Here is a 21,577-nt window from a genome sequence, read left to right as displayed (position 1 = left end):
TCCAGCTCTGCCCGGAGGAGTGGAAAAAGGAAGGTTTCCTCTATCAGCGCCGGGAGGCCAAGAGGAAGACTGTCATCGCGGTGCCTCTAATCGATGACATCTGGGAGGAGGGCCTGTCGGTACTCAAGAACGCCTCCACGGCACCAGCCAAACGGGACCGGTACGAGAAGAAGTACCGGGACCCCGAGAACGCTCCCCTGTGCCTCAGGGCCCAGCCTACGCCAGACTCGGTCGTCTCGGCGGCGGCGAAGAAGAAAGCGACGGGGTCAGGAGCCTCAACATCGAATTCCCCTCCGGACGGCGAAGGAAAGAAGTTGGACGCCATGGGGCGACGGGTCATTTCGTCGGCGGCGACGACTATCAAAGCGGCCATCGCCCTGGCGATCGTGGCCCGTTACGACAGGTTTAAGCTGGCCCCCATATTGGACTTCCTACCGGACGACAAGAGGTCCGAGGCCCTGGAAATACTTCAAGAAGGCGAGGTGGCGTCGGACCACGCCATAACAGGTGCAACCGATATTGCCGATACCGGGTTCTGCCAACTGGGCAACTGAGTTTGCCTACGACGACGGGGTTGCCTCCGGGCGACCGACTTCCGTCAGGACGTCCAGACCAGGGTGTTGGACATGCCGTTCGACGGCAGCAACTTGTTCGGGAAGGCGGTGGACGAGTCCCTCCAAGCCATAAAAACGGACACAGACGGCCTGCGCCCTAGGAGCCCTTCAGCAACGACGGCCCTTTCGGAGCTCCGGAGGCAGACAGGGGGCATCCAAGGGATCCAGCGGTGGCTCGTCAGCATACCGCCAGGCGGCACGCTCCTCGTCTCAGGAGGCCTACAGGGGTCGCATCAAGCAGGGAGCGCCTCGCCACCGTCGGCAAGGTCGCCAGGGCGGCAAGGCCACCACCTCCAAGCAGGACTGAACCGGCCGTGGCCTCGGGCCCCCACCGAAGCACCCCGGTGGGAGGCCGGCTGATGAAGTTCGTCAGCGTGTGGAAGTCCATCTCCACCGACCGTTGGGTTCTGGATACCCTGGCAAGAGGACACTCTATCGAATTCCTGAAGAAGTGCCCTCACGCCCCACCTGTGGCCAGGAAGGAAAATCACGTCCCGCAACTGCTGTTGGAAGTACGGGCGATGCTCAGGAAAGGCGCCATCGAGCTTGTCCCGAAGAGGCTCTGGGGTGTACTCAAGGTACTTCCTCGTCAGGAAGAAGTCGGACGGCTGGCGCCCCATCCTGGACCTTCGTTGTTTGAACAAATACATCAGGTCACAAAAGTTCAGGATGGTCACCCTCCAGCACGTGCTGGAACAGCTGGAGGAAGGCGACTTTCTATCGTCGCTGGACCTGGAGGATGCTTACTTCCACGTTCCCATCCTCAAAAGTCACCGAAAGTTCCTCAGGTTCGTCGTCCAGGGACGCTACTACCAATTCAGAGCACTGCCGTTCGGATTGAAGTCGGCCCCCAGGGTCTTTACCAAGTGCCTAGCACCTGTGGCGGCGCGGCTGCGCCTGCAGGGGATTCACGTCTACCCCTACCTGGACGATTGGCTCATCCGCACAAGGACGAGGGAACTCGCCGTCGAACACACTGCGAGGACCGTCCAGCTACTCGCAGACCTGGGATTCGCCATAAATTACCCAAAGTCCCACCTGGTGCCGTCGCAGGTGGCCCCGTTTCTGGGAGCGAAGCTCGATACAGTGAGGCGCCTGGCGGCACCGTCGGAAGAACGGACGAAGACCATTCTGGGCAAAGTGCAGCGCCTGCTAGCCACGGACGTGGCCAGGGTGAAGTCCATCAAGCCCCTCCTGGGGATGATGTCCTCTTGCATCTACCTGGTGCGCCTCTGCAGACTACGGATGCGCCCTGTTCAAGAATTTCTCAACGCCCGTTGGACGCAGGCGACGGGCACCTTCGAAGACGGGGTCCCCCTCAACGAGGTGTTCCGGCAGGCGATTCAGTGGTGAAGCGTTCGAGCGCACCTCACGGCGGTCAAGGACTTTCAGACGCCGGCGTACCAGGAGATGGTGACGACGGACGCTTCCCTGGAAGGTTGGGGCGCCCACACCGGAGATCTCCACGCAAGAGGCCTCTGGCTCCCGGAGGAGAAGCTCCTGCACATAAACATCCTGGAACTCCGAGCCGTGTTCTGGGCTCTCAAATCGTTCCTCCCGTCGGTGCGGATCTTCACGGACAACACCACGACAATGTTTTACATACGGAAGCAGGGAGGCACCAGATCCCCAGCCCTAACCAAGGAGGCACAGGATCTGTGGCACTGGGCGGTCGCCCAGGGGATGTTCCTGGTTCCCTTCCACCTGGCAGGAGAAAGAAACACCATCGCCGACTCGCTCAGCGGGGAGCTGCGCGCCTGTCACGAGTGGGAGCTGCGCCAGGATCAGGTGGATCAACTCTTCGGACGATGGGGCAAACCCCAAATCGACCTGTTCGCAACAGCGACTAACTCGAAGTGCCAGAGGTTCGCCAGCAGGTTCCCCCAGCCGAGAAGCATGGGCGATGCGTTCTCGTTCCCCTGGGACGGCCTATACCTGTATGCGTTCCCTCCGTTGCTGTTGCTGCTTTGACTCATCAACCAGCTCAAGAGGTCCCGGTGCAGGATGATCCTCGTCGCACCGGCGTGGCCGAGGCAGATCTGGTTCCCGGACCTTCTGGACTTGTCAACGTCCCCTCCCATCAAGCTGTCGGCGGACACGGATCTTCTCTTCAGAGAAGGAGGCGCCATCTTCCACCACGACCCGGCGTCGCTGAACCTGCAGGCTTGGCTCCTGCAGCGCTAGAGTTTGGAGGGTACGATATACCGGCCGACTGCAGAGAAGTTCTTGCAAAGGCCAGGGCGTCCTCGACTCTCAAATGCTACGGTCACAAGTGGAAGAGGTTCTCTATCTGGTGCCGAGCACAGAAGATCAACCCCCTACGGATTACGGCCCCTCAAGTGCTGCCGTACCTGCTATCGCTGGCAAAGGCTGGACTAGCCCATGCCTCCATTAAGATTCATCTGGCGGCGATCTCCAGATATACCAGAACCACAGGACGGACGTCCCTGTGGTCCCATCGACTGGTAAAAGAGTTTATGAAAGGACTGTTCCGGTCGTTCCCGCCGGTGAAGGCCCCGGCGTGGGAACTTAACGTGGTGCCGACCAGGCTCATGGGACCCCCATTCGAGCCGATGCACTCCGCACCGATGAAGTATGTGTCGTGGAAGACTGCCTTCCTAGTGGCCATTACCTCCGCACGACGAGTGGGAGAGATCCAGGCCCTATCCTGCAAAGCACCGTACTTGACTTTCCATGCCTCGAGGGTGATGCTTAGGACGCACCCCTCCTTTCTGCCCAAGGTGCCGTCGGACTTCCATCTTAACGAGCCCCTGGTGTTACCTGTTTTCTTCCTGTCTCCTTCGTCGCCGGCCGAGAGGACTTTGCACTCACTGGATGTGGCTAGAGCGCTGAAGTTCTACGTGGACCGCACGAAGAGTTTTCGGAGGACATCACAACTATTCGTGAACTTTGGACCTGTGAATCAAGGGAAGGCTCTCTCGAAGTCTTCTATTTCCAGATGGCTCTCCGGCTGCATCATGCACTGCCACCGGTTGGCTAACCGACCGCTGCCAGGCCGTCCAAGAGCCCATTCGACCAGAGCAATCGCTGCTACTACAGCGTTCCTATCTGGTGTGCCCCTGCTGGACATCTGCAGGGCTGCTACGTGGAGGTCGACGCACACCTTCACGAGATTCTACTGCGTCGATCGGGATTCCAGGGAGGAGTCCAGGGTCAGCTAAGCAGTGCAGTGCAGCGCAACCTGTTCGCTTAAGGTGAGCCTGGTGAGGAGGTAAGACATGCTTAATGTTGAGTTGTTGTATTGCTTAATGTTGAGCCTTTTGCCACCTCCCGTGGTTGTGCATGTGTGTACTGCTATGTATTCTTATATTCATGAGCATGTGAATCCATGCCAGACCCCATGCTGGAGAAGGAACAAGTTACTTACCTGTAACTGTTGTTCTCCAGCATGGGTCTGGCATGGATTCACATGCGAACCCTCCCGCCTACCCCTCTGCGGCTCTTCACTTGGTCATACTGCCACTTCACGTGCTACCAAATCTGAAGATGGCTGCCAGAGGCGGGGCTTAGGGAGATGGCAGTCATTGGCTGTGGTCAGTATGACGCAGAGATCAGTGATTGGTTACTACTACGAAAGACAGATCAGAAACGAAACTGATACTGATTTTTCTTTACCGAGGATTCCCAGCCTGACGGGGAATATTCATGAGCATGTGAATCCATGCCAGACCCATGCTGGAGAACAACAGTTACAGGTAAGTAACTTGTTCCTTCTTCTGCAAGGGCGAACAAGCAGCTTACAATAGGCCATGAAGCTCTTGAGGGTCTTCCTCATGGGAAAGGGGGCGATTCCGCGTATGGTCCAATTAAGTCATGACACATCCCCGGTAGTTGTATCCTTCCATGTGATCCTCCCTCATAAAGCCGTCCCCAGGGGTCAGGATAGGTAGCGGCTTCTTTTCTGTGGCCACATGGGAGGAAGTCACCGCCGGGAAATTTGTGATGGCTCCATTGGATTCATCAGAGTTTTGAGGAGTAACGCTCTATAGACTGGATAGTATTACTGCCATTTCCAGATTCATAATGATTTCTAATGCAGACTAGCAAATGTAGAGAATAGACACATGACATGTAGATTCTCTTGTGTTTACCTATTCCAATTCTCTTATTCTTGTCCAGTTGCGTTGGTGCACTTTATGAACTTAACTATGTGCACACACTTTCTGGAAGTAGTCAAAAACTAACTTTCCCTGTTAGAATTGTTTGGTATTTTTTGTAATGTAAGTTAACATTTTTTTTTTTACAGACCATAGTGACTGCAATGGGTACTTTGGCACCTCCAGTGGAGTTATCCAATCCAGCCAATCAATTTCGAATCGACTACATCTTAAACTTGCCAAGTCATAAAGACTTTGATTTCTCATCAGTAAGTGAACACTTGTTGCGTTATGATTTTGTTTTTTCTATGCAATACATACAAATGCATGACTGTGGGTAAACCAGTTTTTTCCATGATCTATGTGATCACTGCGACGGCCGAAAATGCCAACCTTTTTTTTAACCCTTTGCACCACATATATATATATATATATATATATATATATACGGGGGGAGACCCCATGCAGCAGCCCTATATTAATATTATACACTTCTCCAGCATGGGGTCTGGCATGGATTCACATGCTCATGAATATTCCCCGTCGTCAGGCTGGGAATCCTCGGTAAAGAAAAAACCAGTATCAGTTTCGTTTCTGATCTGTCTTTCGTAGTAGCAACCAATCACTGATCTCTGCGTCATACTGACCACAGCCAATGACTGCCCTCTACCTAAGCCCCGCCTCTGGCAGCTTTCTTCAGAACACTCCTTTTGTCTGTACTGCCTACATGAGGACAAGACGCACGTGGAGAAGGACTGTGCGTTTTGCGGCAATATGTCGGAGCGGACCATGAAGGACTGCCATCAACGTCTCGCCAACTGGCTGGAAGGGAAGAGCCCGTCAGGCGAGAAGAAGAAATCCGAGCGGTCTTCTAAGGCCTTTGAGGACGCCCCGGCGACGGGGGTCCAACACAAGGCCAAGTACCGCAAGTCCGCTGGCACCGGGAGCGCCGAACGGTCGGGCTCTACGGGCGCCAGGCAGGGCGCATCCTCCCCGGCACCATCAACCACGAGCCAACGCTCTGGTTCGGGTAAGAGGAAGGCCGAGCACCCGGCGAAGCTCCTGGAGAGGCCCCGGTCGAGCTCAAAGGCCCCATCGGAGGGAGAGCGAGGCAGTGACCCTCCCCCAAGGAGAAGGCGGTGAGCGCACCTAAGGTGGTGAAAGCCTTAATCCATCCGGCCAAGGCCTCTATCGAGACAGTTGCGGCGGCCCTGGCTCAGCCTGTGGAGGCTACACCAGTGGTGGCGACCTCGGGGCTCAGTCTCCCTGCCACCGCGGAGGGAGTCCTCTTTTATGCCCATCGACAGGACCCCTATGAAACCTCCGACGGAGAAGAAAAAGAGGGGGCAGGAGGTCGTCGTGGATCCGGCCTCAACCTCTGAGGAAGAGCTGATCGAAGTCTTAAGCCACGGCGTTGGCGTGGAAGACCACCAGCCCGTTGGGAGGGACCCCGACGTGGGAGACGACGATAACGTCGAGGGTGCCGACGCGGCCCCTGACCGCCCGTCGGAATCCCCTCAACCAGTGCCGCAAGACAACTCGGCGGCCATTTTGTTGGCTATACAGTCCTTATGCTCGGAGATGAGGACGAGACTGCCGTTACCACCAGCGGAGGAACCGCTCCCGACGGGGGACCCGGAGCCAGGCCCTTCTGGGAGCCCTCCCCCTAAGAGAAGAAGGATTCACCCTCCACCTCCTTTTCAGCCATCGCGCCCTGTTCAGCCCTCCTCCCCGTCCACGACTCGTGGGGATGATAAGGGGACTGACAGGGCCGCGACTGGTACGGACGACAAGGTTTACGACGAGGATCTGCCGTCGTCACCTCCCACCCGGGCTTCCCCGCCCGACGAGATTGGATCGTTTCACTCCATGATCGCCAGGGCATCCAAGCTTTTCCAGCTCTGCCCGGAAGAGAAGAAGGAAGGTTTCCTTTATCAACGGCGCAAGGCCAAGAGGAAGACGGTCCTCTCCGTTCCTCTACTGGATGATATTTGGGATGAGGGCCTCGCCCTCCTCAAGAACCCATCCACGACGCCGGCTAGAAGGGATCGGTACGAGAAGACGTACCGGGTCCCGGACGCGGCCCCCTTGTGCCTTCGGGCACAGCCGACCCCGGACTCGGTCGTCTCTGCGGCAGCCAGGAAGAAAGCAGGGGGGGGGCGCGGCCTCTACGTCGACCTCCCCGCTGGACGGCGAGGGAAAGAAATTGGATACGATGGGACGCAGGGTCATCTCGTCTGCAGCGACGACGATTAAGGCGGCCAACGCCTTGGCTATCGTAGCCCACTACGACAGGGAGTTGTGGTACAAACTGGCCCCCCTGCTGGACTTCCTACCGGACGACAAGAGGGCCGATGCCCTAGAGATCGTGCAGGAAGGAGAGGTGGCGTCGGACCACGCCATTACGATTGCGACGGACATCGCTGACACTGGATTTCGCCAGTTGGGCAACGGCGTGTGCCTTAGGCGGCGTGGATGGCTCAAGGCTACCGACTTCCGTCAGGACGTGCAGACCAGAGTCTTGGACATGCAGTTCGACGGAAACAACCTGTTTGGGAAGACAGTGGACGATTCCCTTCAAGCCATCAAGGCAGACACGGAGACGGCCCGGGCTCTTGGGGTTCTCCAGCAACGGCGGCCGCCCTTTTGGAGCGGCGGAGGCAAACAGGGTGCGTCCAAAGGTTCCGGTGGCGGATTTTCCACCTACCGTCAAGCGGCCCGTTCGTCGTCGCAGGAAGCGTACAGGGGACGAGGCAAGTCAGGCGGACCCCGCCGTCGTCGCCAAGGAGGTCAAGGCGGCAAAGCCTCGTCGAAGCAGGACTGAACCGGCCGTGGGGTCGGGCCCCCACCGAAGCACCCCTGTGGGAGGCCGGCTGGCGAGGTTCGTCAGCGTGTGGGAGTCCATCTCCACCGACCGTTGGGTGCTGAACGCCCTAGCCCAGGGTCACGCGCTCGAGTTTCTAAAGAGGAGCCCGCGCGTCCCCCCTGTGGCCAGGAAAGAACATCAAGTCCTCAACTTCTCTTGGAGGTAAAGGCGATGCTCAGGAAGGGCGCCATCGAGCTCGTCCCAAAGAGGCTTCGGGGCTCCGGAGTTTACTCAAGATACTTCCTCGTGAAGAAGAAGACGGGAAGATGGCGTCCCATCCTGGACCTACGACGACTGAACAAATTCATCAAGGCACAGAAGTTCCGGATGGTCACCCTCCAACACGTCCTGGGTCAGCTGGAGGAGGGCCATTTCCTGTCGTCGTTGGATTTGGAGGATGCCTACTTCCATATTCCCATCCTAAAGGGGCACCAAATGTTTCTCAGGTTCGTGGTCCAAGGGCGTCACTATCAGTTCAGAGCCCTTCCCTTCGGACTGAGGTTGGCACCCAGGGTGTTCACCAAGTGCCTCGCACCGGTGGCGGCGCAGCTGCGCCGAGAGGGGATCCACGTCTACCCCTACCTGGACGACTGGCTCATCCGAGCGAAGACGAAGGAGCTCGCCGTGGAGCACACGGCAAGGACCGTCCAACTTCTCACGGACCTGGGATTCTCCATAAACTACGCCAAGTCCCACCTGGGGCCTGCGCAAGATGCACTGTTTCTGGGAGCGAAGCTCGACACAGTGTCGCTTCTGGCCTATCCGTCGGAGGAAAGGACAAGGGCCATTTTGGGCAAGGTGCAGCGGATGCTGGTTGCGGACGCGGCCAGAGTGAGGTCCATCAAGTCCCTCCTCGGAATGATGTCGTCTTGCATTTACCTCATCCCCCTGTGCAGGCTCCGGATGCGCCCGTTGCACGAGTTCCTGGACGCGCGCTGGATCCAGACGACGGGCAGCTTCGAGGAGAGGATCACACTCGACAAGAGTTTCCGACGAGCGATCCGGTGGTGGGGCACCCGCGCGCCTCTGACGGCGGGCATGGACTTCCAGACCCCCGGCCACCAGGAGACGGTGACCACGGATGCCTCCCTGGAAGGGTGGGGAGCGCACACCGAAAATCTGCACGCGAGAGGCCTTTGGCTCCCGACGGAGAAGTCCCTCCATATCAATGTCCTGGAGCTCCGTGCAATGTTTTGGGCCCTCAGGTCCTTCCTTCCATCCCTCAAGGGCAAGGTGGTGAGGATCTTCACCGACAACACCACCACCATGTTCTGCATCAGGAAACGGGGCGGAACCAGGTCCCCAGCCCTGTCCTGGGAGGCGCAGGATCTGTGGCATTGGGTCGTCGCCCAAGGGATGTTTCTGGTGCCGTTTCATCTGGCAGGGATAAAAAACACCATCGCCGACTCACTCAGCAGGGAGCTGCGCTCGTGCCACGAGTGGGAACTACGCCAGGATCCAGTGGATCGCCTCTTCCGACGGTGGGGCACTCCCCAGATCGATCTGTTCGCGACGGCGACGAACTCCAAGTGCCGGAGGTTCGCCAGCAGGTTTCCCCAGCCGAGGAGCATGGGCGATGCTTTCTCGTTCCCCTGCGAAGGCCTGTTTCTATACGCGTTCCCTCCATTGCCATTGCTGATCCGGCTCATCAACCAGCTCAAGAGGTCACGGTGCAGGATGATCCTCGTCGCACCTGCGTGGCCGAGGCAGATATGGTTCCCGGACCTTCTAGACCTGTCAGCGTCCCCGTCAATCAAGCTGCCAGTGGACGCGGATCTTCTTTCCAGGGAAGGAGGCACCATCCTCCATCACGACCCGAAGTCCCTGAACTTGCAGGCCTGGCTCCTGCAGCGTTAGAGTTTGGAGGATACGACATACCGGCCGACTGCAGAGAGGTTCTTGCAAAGGCCAGGGCGTCCTCAACTCTTAAATGCTACGGACACAAATGGAAGAGGTTCTCTGTCTGGTGCCACGCACAGAAGATTAACCCTCTACGGATTACGGCTCCCCAAGTACTGCCGTACCTACTGACGTTGGCCAAGGCTGGACTGGCGCACGCGTCCATCAAGATTCATCTTGCTGCGATCTCCCGATACACCAGAACCACGGGGCGGACGTCTTTGTGGTCTCATCGTCTGGTGAAAGAGTTCATGAAGGGACTGTTCAGATCGTTCCCGCCGGTGAAGGCTCCGGCCCCGGCGTGGGAGCTCAACGTGGTGCTGACCAAGCTCATGGGACCTCCGTTCGAGCCTCTGCACTCGGCTCCGTTGAAGTTCTTGTCGTGGAAAACAGCGTTTCTTGTGGCCATCACCTCTGCACGACGGGCGGGAGAGATCCAGGCCCTTTTCTGCAAGGCCCCGTACTTGACTTTTCACGACACGAGGGTAGTGCTCAGGACGCACCCCTCCTTCATGCCCAAGGTGCCGGCGGACTTCCACCTCAACGAACTCTTGGTGTTGCCTGTTTTCTTCCCGTCGCCTTCGTCGCTGGCAGAAAGGACTTTGCACTCGCTGGATGTGGCTAGAGCGCTGAAGTTCTACGTGGACCGCACAAAGTGTTTTCGGAAGACGTCACAACTCTTTTAGACTTTGGACCTGTCAGTCAGGAGAAGGCTCTCTCGAAGGCTTCCATTTCCAGATGGCTCTCCGGCTGTATCATGTACTGTCATCGGTTGGAAAACCGACCGCTGCCTGGCCGTCCGAGAGCCCATTCCACCAGAACGATCGCAGCTACCACGGCGTTCCTATCTGGTGTGCCCTTGCTGGACATCTGCACGGCTGCTACGTGGAGGTCGACGCACACATTCACGAAATTCTACTGCGTCGATCGGGATTCCAGGGAGGAGTCCAGGGTCGGCCAAGCAGTGGTTCGCCTAAGGTGAGCCTTGTGAGGAGGTAAGATTTGCTTAATGTTGAGTTTGATGTAATGCTTAATGTTGAGCCTTTGCCACCTCCCGTGGTTGTGCATGTGTGTACTGCTATGTATTCTTTATTCATGAGCATGTGAATCCATGCCAGACCCATGCTGGAGAACAACAGTTACAGGTAAGTAACTTGTTCCTTAACACCCCCACATATATATGGTGTAAGGGAGGTGTTAAAAAGAAAAAGTCGGCATTTTCGGCCGTCGCAGTTCCCAGGTTGACATTTTTGTACGATTCCTTTTTTCCACATCAATAAGAATTTAGTAAAGGCACTGACCCTAGAAGGTGGCAGACATAGAAGAAACTTATGCAAACAAAACGGCAGTGATTATTAGCACCTCAAACTGTTTTGTGCTTTGCAGATAAGTCAAGCTTCTAATTGTGGAGCATTGCTTTTGGAAATGAACCAGATTACTGCCTCAAACAATTGCTTGCTTTGTATTTTCCAGACTGCTGGCCCTCTGCAGGGAATCTTAACACATGCTTCGTGTAATGTTTACCTGTAGACCCAATGGAAATGACATTTTCCTCCACAAAGCAGCCATTATGCTTTGTGATGATTATTTTCTGCAGATTCTACAAGATGTTCGTTGATATTTGGTGTTTGAGTGTTATTTCCCAAATCCAACACCAAGAGAAGAGGAACACCTTAAAGAGGAACACAATTAATGCCCATTCCCTGATAATCAAGGATTCTCCAGGGTATCTACTGCTCAGAAATGTCGTTTTTTGTGGGTACAGGGCTCCCACAAGTTGGGAACTGCATCACTTAAAATTGAGTGTTTCATTTACCAGTAAACGTGCACAACAATAATGTAAAATGGTTTTGCTTAGCGCCTTTCTGCCATCTTTGGTGGCTTTGCTTCACATGCCCTGTGAAAAAAAGAGGGAAGTGGTTTGCGAGAGAGACGATACAAAGCCTGTGTTCATGCATGCAGGTTGGAAGTATAGGAATCTTGCACTCTGGTCTGGTTCTATGCATTTGATGATGGCACAAGGGAATATGTTTATCCAGAGGGTGGGCTAGTAAATTTAAGTACTCTTTGTCTGTATTAGTTGCTGATGTGGATCGGGTGTATTTTAGAGCTTAAACTGTGAGTTTAGCCTTGGCTCAAATAATGTTGTATTAACTGATGCGTATAAGGGTGGCCAATATGGGGCAATTTGCATATGCAGTATAAAGTGGAAGGTGATTTGAGGGAAGTTGGGAAGAAGTGTGGGGTAGACATCCAAGGACAATCTAGTAGGTATAAGCATTCAGTGCCATCCAGGTAGTTGGTAGATTTCACTGTTATGAAGTCTGGCCCAAATTAATCAGTTACCCAGTAGTCTTTTGTCCAGGAATTGCATGTAGGTGCCTGGTGTAAGCATGCAGTTTTATGAAATGGGGCGGGGGGGTGGGGGGAGTGAGACACCTTCCATGTGTTCCATATTTTTGTATGTATAGGTCTGGTTGAGGTTGGTTGAGTTTTCGGTGCTTGTATTGTGTTCACTTAAGTTGAATCAGTTTTAGTGCTGGTTGCATGTTGGTGCTACTTGAATGGCCAGGTGTTTACTTGTTTTCTGACAGTCAGATGTTCATCTACCATGCAGACGTGTTTGTGAAGGGAGTTGCAGAAGGAAGCACTACTGCAATTACATTTCTTGTTGAACCTTGCCATTGTTTGCTGAATAGAACGTGTCTTGATGTTTGCTTGTGCGTGAATTCATTTGTGATGGATTCAGGGCCACTGCTACAGAAGGGCATGGTGGGCAGTGAATAGAGTATTTAAGTAAATTCACTATTTGTTTGGTAGCCAATGGCTGTGTATGGAGGGATGGGGGTATGTTTGTATCTTTCAGCCTCCCCTGCAGTCTGGCTGCATTTTCTTGGACTGTGAGGTCTGTTGAGTAGATATTCCCGGATTCCAAGGTAGAGACTGTTGGAGTAGTCAAATGTTAACGGTACAAGTGTGATTACTGCCATGTTCCCATTTGTGAAATTCATGTAGGACATGATTGGGCTAATGATACAGAGATTGCTGAAACATCTCCTTATGATAGATTAATCCTGGGTTCTAGTGCAAGGACAGTGGCTATGGTTGAGGTTTCGGACAGTTGTCCTTGGTAGGGCGCAGGGGCCTATTCCATCCAGACATGGATTTGATCATGAGCTCTGTTTGGGTTGGATTTTACCGTGGTCGTCCAAGATTCCAGGAGTGCAGAGCAAGCGCTGCGGTCGGGTGTGTTCATTGCAGGGTCAATAGCAAGCTTGTACATTATTTGCATGTGGTTTTGCATAATTGTGAGACCAGGTGGTTAATAACTTTCATTACTGGGATCATGTAGATGGTGAAGAGTTGCAGGAGGAAATCAGATTCTTGGATACACTTCATGTAAACTTGCATGGATGTGACGTGAATGGGGTTGTGAGTGTTTTAGTCCTCTAGGTCAGGAAAGCGGTGATCCAGCTCAGGGTTATTCGTTTTACTGCATTGTCCTCATCTTTTTAGTAGGATCTGATGATGTCTATAGTGGTGGAAATGTCCAGCAGGATGAGTAGTTTTTGTTTTTAGGATGTCCCATATCAAGTAGTGTTGATTTAGTTCTGGGAAGACTGGGTTTGCTCTCACACTGCGCACACAATATCAAATAGAAAGCACAATTTGCTGATAATATTAAGTTATTTTAATCAACAACGTTGCAGCCTGACACGTGTTTCGAGCTTCATGCTCTTCTACTGAGGCTGCTTGGACATGATTTTGAAAAATAATTGTTACACAAAACCAATTGTCAAAACAAAAATCAATAATAAAGGTAGAACAAAAACCCAGACCCGAAACGCATAGAGCAGGTAGGGTGTACCAACCAGATTAAAATCATAACAACCAGAATCCCATGGCAATTGAATAAAAAGTTACCAGAAAATAAATTTGAATTAAACATAAGGTAAAAGGCATATTACCAATGGAGTGCGGCATTGTTTGTCAAAGGATATCAGGTTAATAAAGTGAAATGGAAAAATAAGTAAAAAAAAAAAATAAAAAAAATTAATTGAGGAAAGAGGATTGCAATGGTGATCAGCCAAAATATACATGAGTAAAGCCCGAATTGCATAGAAGTACCTTAATCTTGGTTAATCTGCAAATCTTGTGCTATTGGAAATAATTGCGCAATGAATTGAATTGAAAATAAGTCAAAGGTTGGGTAGAAATCCATAAAATGCATAAAATGCGGAAAAAAAGCCTGTTTAATTTATGCAATTCAGGCTTTACCCATGTATTTTTTGGCTGATCACCATTGCAATCCTCTTTCCTCAATTAATGTTTTTTTTTTAAAATTTATTTTTCTAATAATACTACCAGAGTTTTCTCCGAGGGTCTTTGTAAGGGGCCTGTGATTACCAGAGTACGCTCCGAGGCCCCTCCTTGGGGGGCAGTTTGTAGACCAAGTTCTACTGAGTCGTGGGGTACCGGTGCTCGCTCTGAGGCCTCTGTTGGCTTCCCTCAAAAATAGGACCGGGGTGCGCCCGAGGCCTTGCTGGGCTTGTTGTTACCAAACGGATGTTCGAGGCCCGCGCAGATAAGGCTGTTACCGGGCCTGGGTCTGAGGTCCCTCATTCAGAGGCTAAAGCTACCAACAGTTCTGAGAGGCCGGACAAGGCCTTGTCGGTGAAAGCTGTTGCTTACCGTTCCCGCTCTTGTGGTGACACCAGACCTGTTGAGGGAGCAAAGAAGCAAAGTTCTTCTTTTACCGGCAGTGCCAAGGTCCTGCCTTCGAAGGCTCAGTTGCCGGTTGGTATGTCACAAAAACATTCCAGGCCTCATAGTACCGGCTCTGCCAAGGTTCCTTATGTTAAGGCTAAGATTAAGACCCCTGATCCATCGACGGGGACCCCTGCCTCACTTCCTCACGTGCCGCAGTTCCCCTCAGATGAGGACAAAATGGCTCCACTTTCCGCCACAACCGCGGCAGCCATTTTAGGTGCTACCCCTACAACTACGCCATCGGCCTCAGGTGTAGGGTTTGGTCCCTTGGGTGAACATGAAGTCCCTTGTGCGCATCCTTATAGGCCAGTTTGATTGGAACGCCCGGATGCCTCTTCCGCACAATTTTTCGTTGCCCGCAGGGTCGGCACCTTTGATTTATGTTGATACATCGGTGGAGGGCCCGGTGTGGCACCCTTACCCGTTACGTCCCTGGATTTGTCCACCTCATGAGAGACCTCCTCAGGTTCCGAAACAGTCCCCGGAGGATGCCTTTTTCGGTAAATTTCAAGCGTTTATGCGCACGGACCCCATGAGGGAATATTTCAAAGGGCTTTTCAAGGAGATATGTCCACCTGTGCCTCCAGCTCCAACCGTTCCTCCGGTAGTTCCGCCGGCTCCTCCCTTGCCTGTGGTGCCGGCTCTTCCGCTTTTGCCTCCATTGACCCTGGTGGACAAGGCAGCGCCTGACACGGCTCAGCAGGATCCTGACCTGTCAGATGACCCTCAAGGCGATCAGAACAACAAGGACCTCCCCCGCTCTATTAGAGCTTTTCATGACCGGGTACTGGACATGAGTTTCTTAGATGTTCCGGTGCCCGAAGCACCCGCTCCGCAGGAGGGCGTGCTTTCTGGGGCGTTCACCCTATCTCCCTTGGAGCGTACCGGCCTGTTCTTGCAGAAGGACGTTCTGGCCGAGGTCCGAAGAGTCTGGGAAAATCCACACTCTGGACTTTTTGTCAATAAGAAGATTGACTCGAGATACAGGCTACATTCTTTGGAAGAGGTGGCCCTGTCGTCTTGTCCGCCTCCCTCCTCCACAGTGGTGGCTGCGGCCACATTGCAATCCAGGCCTGCAGCATCCTCTTCTACGACGGCTACTCAGGTCCTGGGAAAGGAGGACAAGCTCCTAGACTCCCTAGGGAGGAAAATCTTTGCCATCTCGGCCTTGCAGCTCAGGCAAGCCAACGCTGAATTGATATTAGCGGGAGCTAACATGCGGATGTGGAAAGGTCTGTCGGAGTTTGAGGAGTATATCCTGGTCGAGAAGCTGGAAGACTTCAAAGGAGGCCTATCCAACGCCAGGGTCTTGGCCCAGGATCTCCTGGAGGCTGCGGCTCATCACGTAGACACCACGGCTCGGGACCTTATGCTGGGGGTTGATACCTCACGGCTGGCGTGGCTGCATGCCACTAAATTTTCAAAGGAAGTGCAAGACAAGGTGTTGGACCTTCTGTTTGATGGTAAGGAGCTTTTTCATTCTACAACTGATGTAGAGCTCACCAAGACGAAGGATAGCACTCAGACGGCTATGCCATTGTCTGTCCTGATTAAGGCTCCTTTCAAATCCCAGAGACCATTGTCACAAAGTCGACCTTCCTCTGGTTTTAGGGGCTTCCTCGACCGCAAATCCCGCAGAGTGGATACGCCTGCAAGGAATAACCGCCGTAGGCAACAGCAGACACGGTTTTTCTCCCGCTCCTCAGCATCCTCATCAGGTTCAGGTGGTACCGCCAGCGATCAACCTGCCAAATGAGGGTTTTCCGCGCTCGCACGAGACCCCAGTGGGAGGACGCATTGCGTCTCATTGGGAGGCGTGGCAGACCATCACAGAAGACAGATGGGTCTCGTCAGTCGCTCGGGCGGGTTTCCGCTTACCTCTATCCCCTACCCCACCCCTCAACCCTCCTTTTCAGCTGTCGGGCTCGCCCTCCCTCAAGGCAGAAGTTCAGAAACTTCTGGACCTCAGAGCTGTGGAACCCGTTCCCCTTGGGGAGCGAGGGGAGGGCTTCTACTCCCGGCTGTTTACAGTGCCCCAACCAGGCTGGCCTGCGCACCATCCTAGACCTTTCCCAGTTCAATCTTTTCCTACCCCAAGAGAAATTCAAGATGATTACGCCCAGCCAGATACGCTCCTCTTTGCAGATGGGCGATTGGCTCAGCGTTGTGGATCTTCAGGACGCGTACATGCATATCCTGATTTGGAACCCACACAGGAGATAGCTCCGCTTCGCTTTGGGAGAGGAGCACTTCCAGTTCCGGGTGCTTCCTTTTGGCCTCCTGCTCGGCGCCGCGTGTCTTCACGAAGATGATGTCGGTGATTGCGGCCTATCTTCGTCTCCAGGGTATCCATGTGTATCCATATTTGGTTGACTGGTTCTTACGCAGCCGTTGTCCGCTGGCAGCAGCGGGCAACCTCCAGTCTCTCCTTCAGCTCCTGTTCCATCTGGGGCTGTCGGTGAACTGGCGGAAATCCTCCATGACAGTCTCACAGGACCTGATTTTCCTGGGTTTTCGTTGGAACACGATCGACTGCAGAGTGCATCTGACCGGGGACAGAATGGCGGATCTGTTAGCCACGTGTCAGATGTTTGCGCAGTCGGAGAGCATGTCGGCCTGGTCTTTCCAGAGGCTTCTGGGCCTCATGGCCTCGTGTGTACTGGCTCTGCCTCTTGCTCGTCTCAAGATGAGACGGACCCAGTTCCTGGCGTCAGGCTCTGGACCAGGATTCCAAACGGATAGCGATTCCGGATTCCATGAGAGTGGACCTGGAGTGGTGGTCGTCTCTCAGCAACCTGTTGGTGGGTGCGGGGGTTTCAGGACCTAGCCCCCGCTGTGACCATCATGACGGACTCCTCCCTTCTGGGGTGGGTTGCGACGTTAGATCTTCTTCAGGTCCCGGACCTCTGGTCGCCTCAGGACAAGCTCCTGCACATAAATCATTTGGAGCTCCTGGCGATCTTCCTAGCGCTCAGGGCGTTCAGACCGCTCATTGTCAACAAGGTGGTCCACATACGCACGGACAATGTAGTGTCAATGTATTACATCAACAAGCAAGGGGGAACAAAGTCTCCCCCACCCCCTCGTGGACCTGTCCATCCAGATATGGGAGTGGGCCGTGCTTCATGGTGTCTGGCTGCTTGCAGTGCACATCCCGGGCCAGCTGAATGTCACAGCGATGTCCTCAGCCGCCGGACAGTGGTCAGCTACGAGTGGGAATTGAAGGCAGAGGTCCTCTCATGGATTTTCTCGCGTTGGGGCACACCGGAGGTGGACCTCTTCACTACGGCGGTAAACAAGAAGCTTCCTCAGTATGCCTCCAGAGGGGGGCGGTGAGCCTCTTCTCTGGTGGATGCTCTCGAGATTCTATGGCACAACATGAGAGCTTGCGCCTTCCTGCCTCTGCCTCTAGTTCACCGTGCAATTTTGAAGTTGAAGAACTCTGAACTGTTCCCTTTTACTCATAGCCCCGTGGTGGCCGGCCAGGTTTTGGTTCTCAGAACTTCAACACCTGTCGGTGTATCCGCCGATCAGGTTACCAGTAACGCCCGATCTTCTTCACCAAGGGGAACAGCAGATGTGGCACCCCTCCCCACAATCGCTCAGCTTGGCGGCATGGTGCCGGAGTTCAAGTCTTTAGAGCATCTGAATTTGTCTACGGATTACATGCGTATTATTCAGGCAGCCAGGAAACCCTCGACCAGATCTCAATACAGGAGTAAATGGCTCAGGTTCTGTCATTGGTGTTTGGAGAAGAAGTTTGATCCGAGGGTGGCCAAGATTGACACAGTGTTGTCCTTCGTGTCCTCCCTAGTCAGGGGTTCATGTTCTGTCTTGCAGGACTTACCTCTCAGCGGTTTCCGCTTATCTTTCTACAGACCAGTGTTCTTATTCTCTGACTAATCCAGTGGTGAAGAGGCATTTTGCAGGCTTGACACGCCTCTACCCTCAGGTTCATAATCCGCACCCGCCATGTGACCTGAATGTAGTCCTGACGGCGCTGTGCCATAAACCTTTTGAACCAATGGCCAAGGTGGACCTCAAGTACTTATCCTGGAAAGTGTCCTTTCTGGTCGCTGTTACGTCAGCAAGGAGAGTGAGTGAGCTCCATTCCTTGTCAGTGGAGCATCCTTTCTTGGTCTTTCACAAGGACGAGGTAGTCCCACGGACAAACCCGGCCTTTCTACCGAAGGTGGTGACCGAATTCCATTTGAATCAGTCGATCTCCTTACCGGTCTTTTTTCCGAACCCTGCCTCTGAAGCTGGGAGGGTTCTGCACTGTCCTGATGTCGGAAGAGCTCTTAAGTTCTACCTCGACAGGACTTCCGAGCTTAGGAGTTCTTCTCAACTTTTTGTGACCTTTGGTAACCCTCAGGGCCAGCATGCGTGTAAGGCAACTATTTCTCGGTGGATTGCTGCCTGCATCACAGAGTCTTTCACCGTCCCAGGGCTGAAACCTCCTAAGGGTATTCATGCACACCTGGTGTGGGGTAAGGCAGCTGCGGTTGCCTTTCAGAAATATGTTCCCTGGGAGTCCATCGCTAGGGCAGCTACTTGGGCCTCCCCATCTGCTTTCTGTAAGCATTATTGTCTCGACATGAAGAGCTGACGCTCAGGTGTGTCAGGCTGTGCTGAAGAACCTGTTTCAGTAAGGGGTATTTCCATCCACCCGTAGTTCCTGTAAGGAGTGCTTTGGAATCTCCCACAAGTATGGAGGAAAGGGAACGGGACGTAGGAGTATTACCAGGTTACTCACCGTAGTGACTACCTTACTCCCAGTCCATAGTCCCCTTTCCTCCATACGCCCGCCCGCCGTCCCCTCTAATAAGGTTCCTCTGTTATTGCTAATGGTCTCTGACCTGGCGATAGAAAAGGACTGGTGGGCGATGCGCGGGGCGGAGCCAAGGAGGGCGGGGTTACGGCCTGTGCCGGGCCCCGCGCAAGAAAGAGAGGAAGGACACATTTTTGGAAAAATGTGGATGATTTTTACAAAGTGCTCTGGTCCCGTCCCACAGGACGGAGAGATGTCCATAAGTATGGAGGAAAGGGGACGATGGACTAGGAGTAAGGCGGTCTCTACGGTGAGTAACCTGGTTATTCTGTTTGTTTCTGGGAGTTTGGGAGGGATTGTCTTCTGAGGACTTTGGTTTATGTTTCTCTTTGAACACTCTGAGGAGGTTATTCGTGGAGCGAGGATTGTTTGTAGGGCGCTGTTACGTGAGGAAAGGTGTGAGCATTGTTGACGTTAATACCAAAAAAGTGCATGTGAACACAGATGAAGAGCTTGAGTGATAATAGGTAACGAAATCACATCTAACTTTAACTCTTGTATCAACCCAGTTCTTACTAATTGACGCTGGTGTCACCTATTCTGAAGCCTCTGTTGAAATTTCAGATACAGCTATGAAAAATTGAGTTATAGGGCGGTCTCATAGTAGAACTAGTTGAATAAATGTGTACCCATTGTAATTGTATTCACATTTGGATAACCCGAGGCTATCAATATAAGCAAGATTTAATTTTTCTTCTATATCTTTTACCTTCCCGCAAAACAATTGAAATGGCAACTACCCCCAACTCCATCTGATAAAGCTTTATTTAAGGAGTTTTTTCTCAGTCTTTTTTCCCTGCTTTTATAAAAGACCACACTTTAGAAATAATATTGCTTGTTCAACCAGGAGAGATTAACTTTTTTTCTCTTGGTTCACTTGTCTACCTGTTTCAACTGACTTTCATTTGCATCTTCCTTTAGGACACTGACTACCTGCAAACTAGTGTCTGAAAATATAAAGTTACTTGCATTTACTTTGGGGCTTACCATTGTAACGTTTTACCTGCCCTTTTATTGTGGGCACTAGTACAAGTGTTCACCCATTATTTGATTGTGCACAATCTGGACCTTACTGCATTTGTCATCGTTTCGTATCAACAATTGCTCCTTCTGATCAGTGTTGACTTCTGAAGTGGGATGCTTTCGGTAGATGATTTGGTGGTTTGGGTTCAGTATTTGAGGATAAGCTTATTGGAAAGTTAGGGTAGCTGCCTTGTTTGGAGTAGTGCTCTCAGAACTGAGTTGTTTACAGTGAAACGTGGTTGTCGCAGTGCTGGAAGTTACTTTCAGTCCACTATTTTTCGGCTGTACCCTGTCTGCATGTTCTGCCAGCTACAGTAAATGGAAGATTGAATGTTGGAGAATGAGTGCCTATCGGCTCAGAAAATATTGCAATTTTGTATGAGTGCTTTGAATGAATGTTGAGCTTTGGAATGCATATCAGGTGGTGGCTGAGCAGAGCGAGTCAGGTGGCCGTCTGGTAGTCCTTGTCCTAAATGTGCTTAAGGGACTTGAGCTAAATCTGAAATGTACCTAAGTTGAATAAAGCCCTCCTAAACGGTTCATGTAACTGCATACCTTTTGAAACTTAACACTGATGATGAGCTGTTCAAGCAAGGCCCCTGAGAAGCTGACTACTTAAAAGGAAGGTAACGGTAGGGCTCCCAGGGACACCCGCAGGTGTACAAAGTTCACCCGATCAGGTGATCTGTGCAGTGTGATTTAAAGGCTTCAAACGGCAACCCCATCTGTGGATGCATGTCTGCCAGAGCAATTCTTTTTGCCATGAACTACTTTCCATGAAATAAGTTCGTCATCAAATGAGTTGATGACATGAGTAAATCCAACTTCAAATTGCTGCGCGGTGTAATCTACCTATTTGAAATAGTTTCAGTGTGCTTCTATCAATGAAGACCTTACCTTGCAATATTAACTAGGGTAAAGCTGCCTAGAAAGTTTCAGGATTGTCGTCATTTAGCAGGCCCTTTCAGCCAGAGACTGATGAAGCTTATAGCTGCATTTCAAACTAGCAAATGTGCATAGTGTTCCCTGTATTATGTAATGAAATGTAAAGTGGTCTTATATAGCGCCCTTCTGCAAATAATGTTGGCCTTGCTGTGCATGGCTCTGTAAGAAAGGAGGGTACGATGTTTTAGTCTGATAGTCGGAACGTAGGAAGGCAGATGCAGAATCCTTTGATTTTGATGAATGAGGGTTGGAAGTACCCATTACCTTTGTGCCAATTTGAAAATCTCTAGGCTTGTGGTGGTACTGACCAGGCAGGTTAGCCATATAGGCTTGGGTTGTGGAGTGCAAAAATTGACAGCATGGTTGTTGATAGTAGGTGGATAGGGTCTGTTAAGTACATTAGACCTGGTGGTCGTCTGACGAAGTATGGAGGGGTGTAAGGATGCAAGATTTTAGTAGTGAGTCAGTTGAAGGATGAAGGGGCGGAGAGGGATTAGGGGGGGTGAGAGTG

The 21,577-nt window shown here is 52.5% G+C and overlaps 1 protein-coding gene across 2 annotated transcripts in view; it reads left to right on the top strand.

The window, feature by feature from the left end:
* The window catches only part of GNAS (GNAS complex locus), a 2,205,902-nt gene that overhangs the window by 1,479,176 nt on the left and 705,149 nt on the right, over positions 1-21,577 (top strand). For both annotated transcript variants that reach the window (XM_069651056.1, XM_069651057.1), the window contains exon 4: positions 4,882-5,001. In XM_069651056.1, the coding sequence (XP_069507157.1) occupies positions 4,882-5,001 (120 nt within the window). The remainder of the gene's footprint in view (positions 1-4,881; positions 5,002-21,577) is intronic.

Source organism: Ambystoma mexicanum, chromosome 3p (genome assembly GCF_040938575.1).
Source record: "Ambystoma mexicanum isolate Mex_15411 chromosome 3p, UKY_AmexF1_1, whole genome shotgun sequence".
Classification (NCBI taxonomy): domain Eukaryota; kingdom Metazoa; phylum Chordata; class Amphibia; order Caudata; family Ambystomatidae; genus Ambystoma; species Ambystoma mexicanum.
The sequence above is the reverse complement of the archived record's forward strand: the minus strand, read 5'-3'. Positions and strand labels throughout refer to the sequence as shown.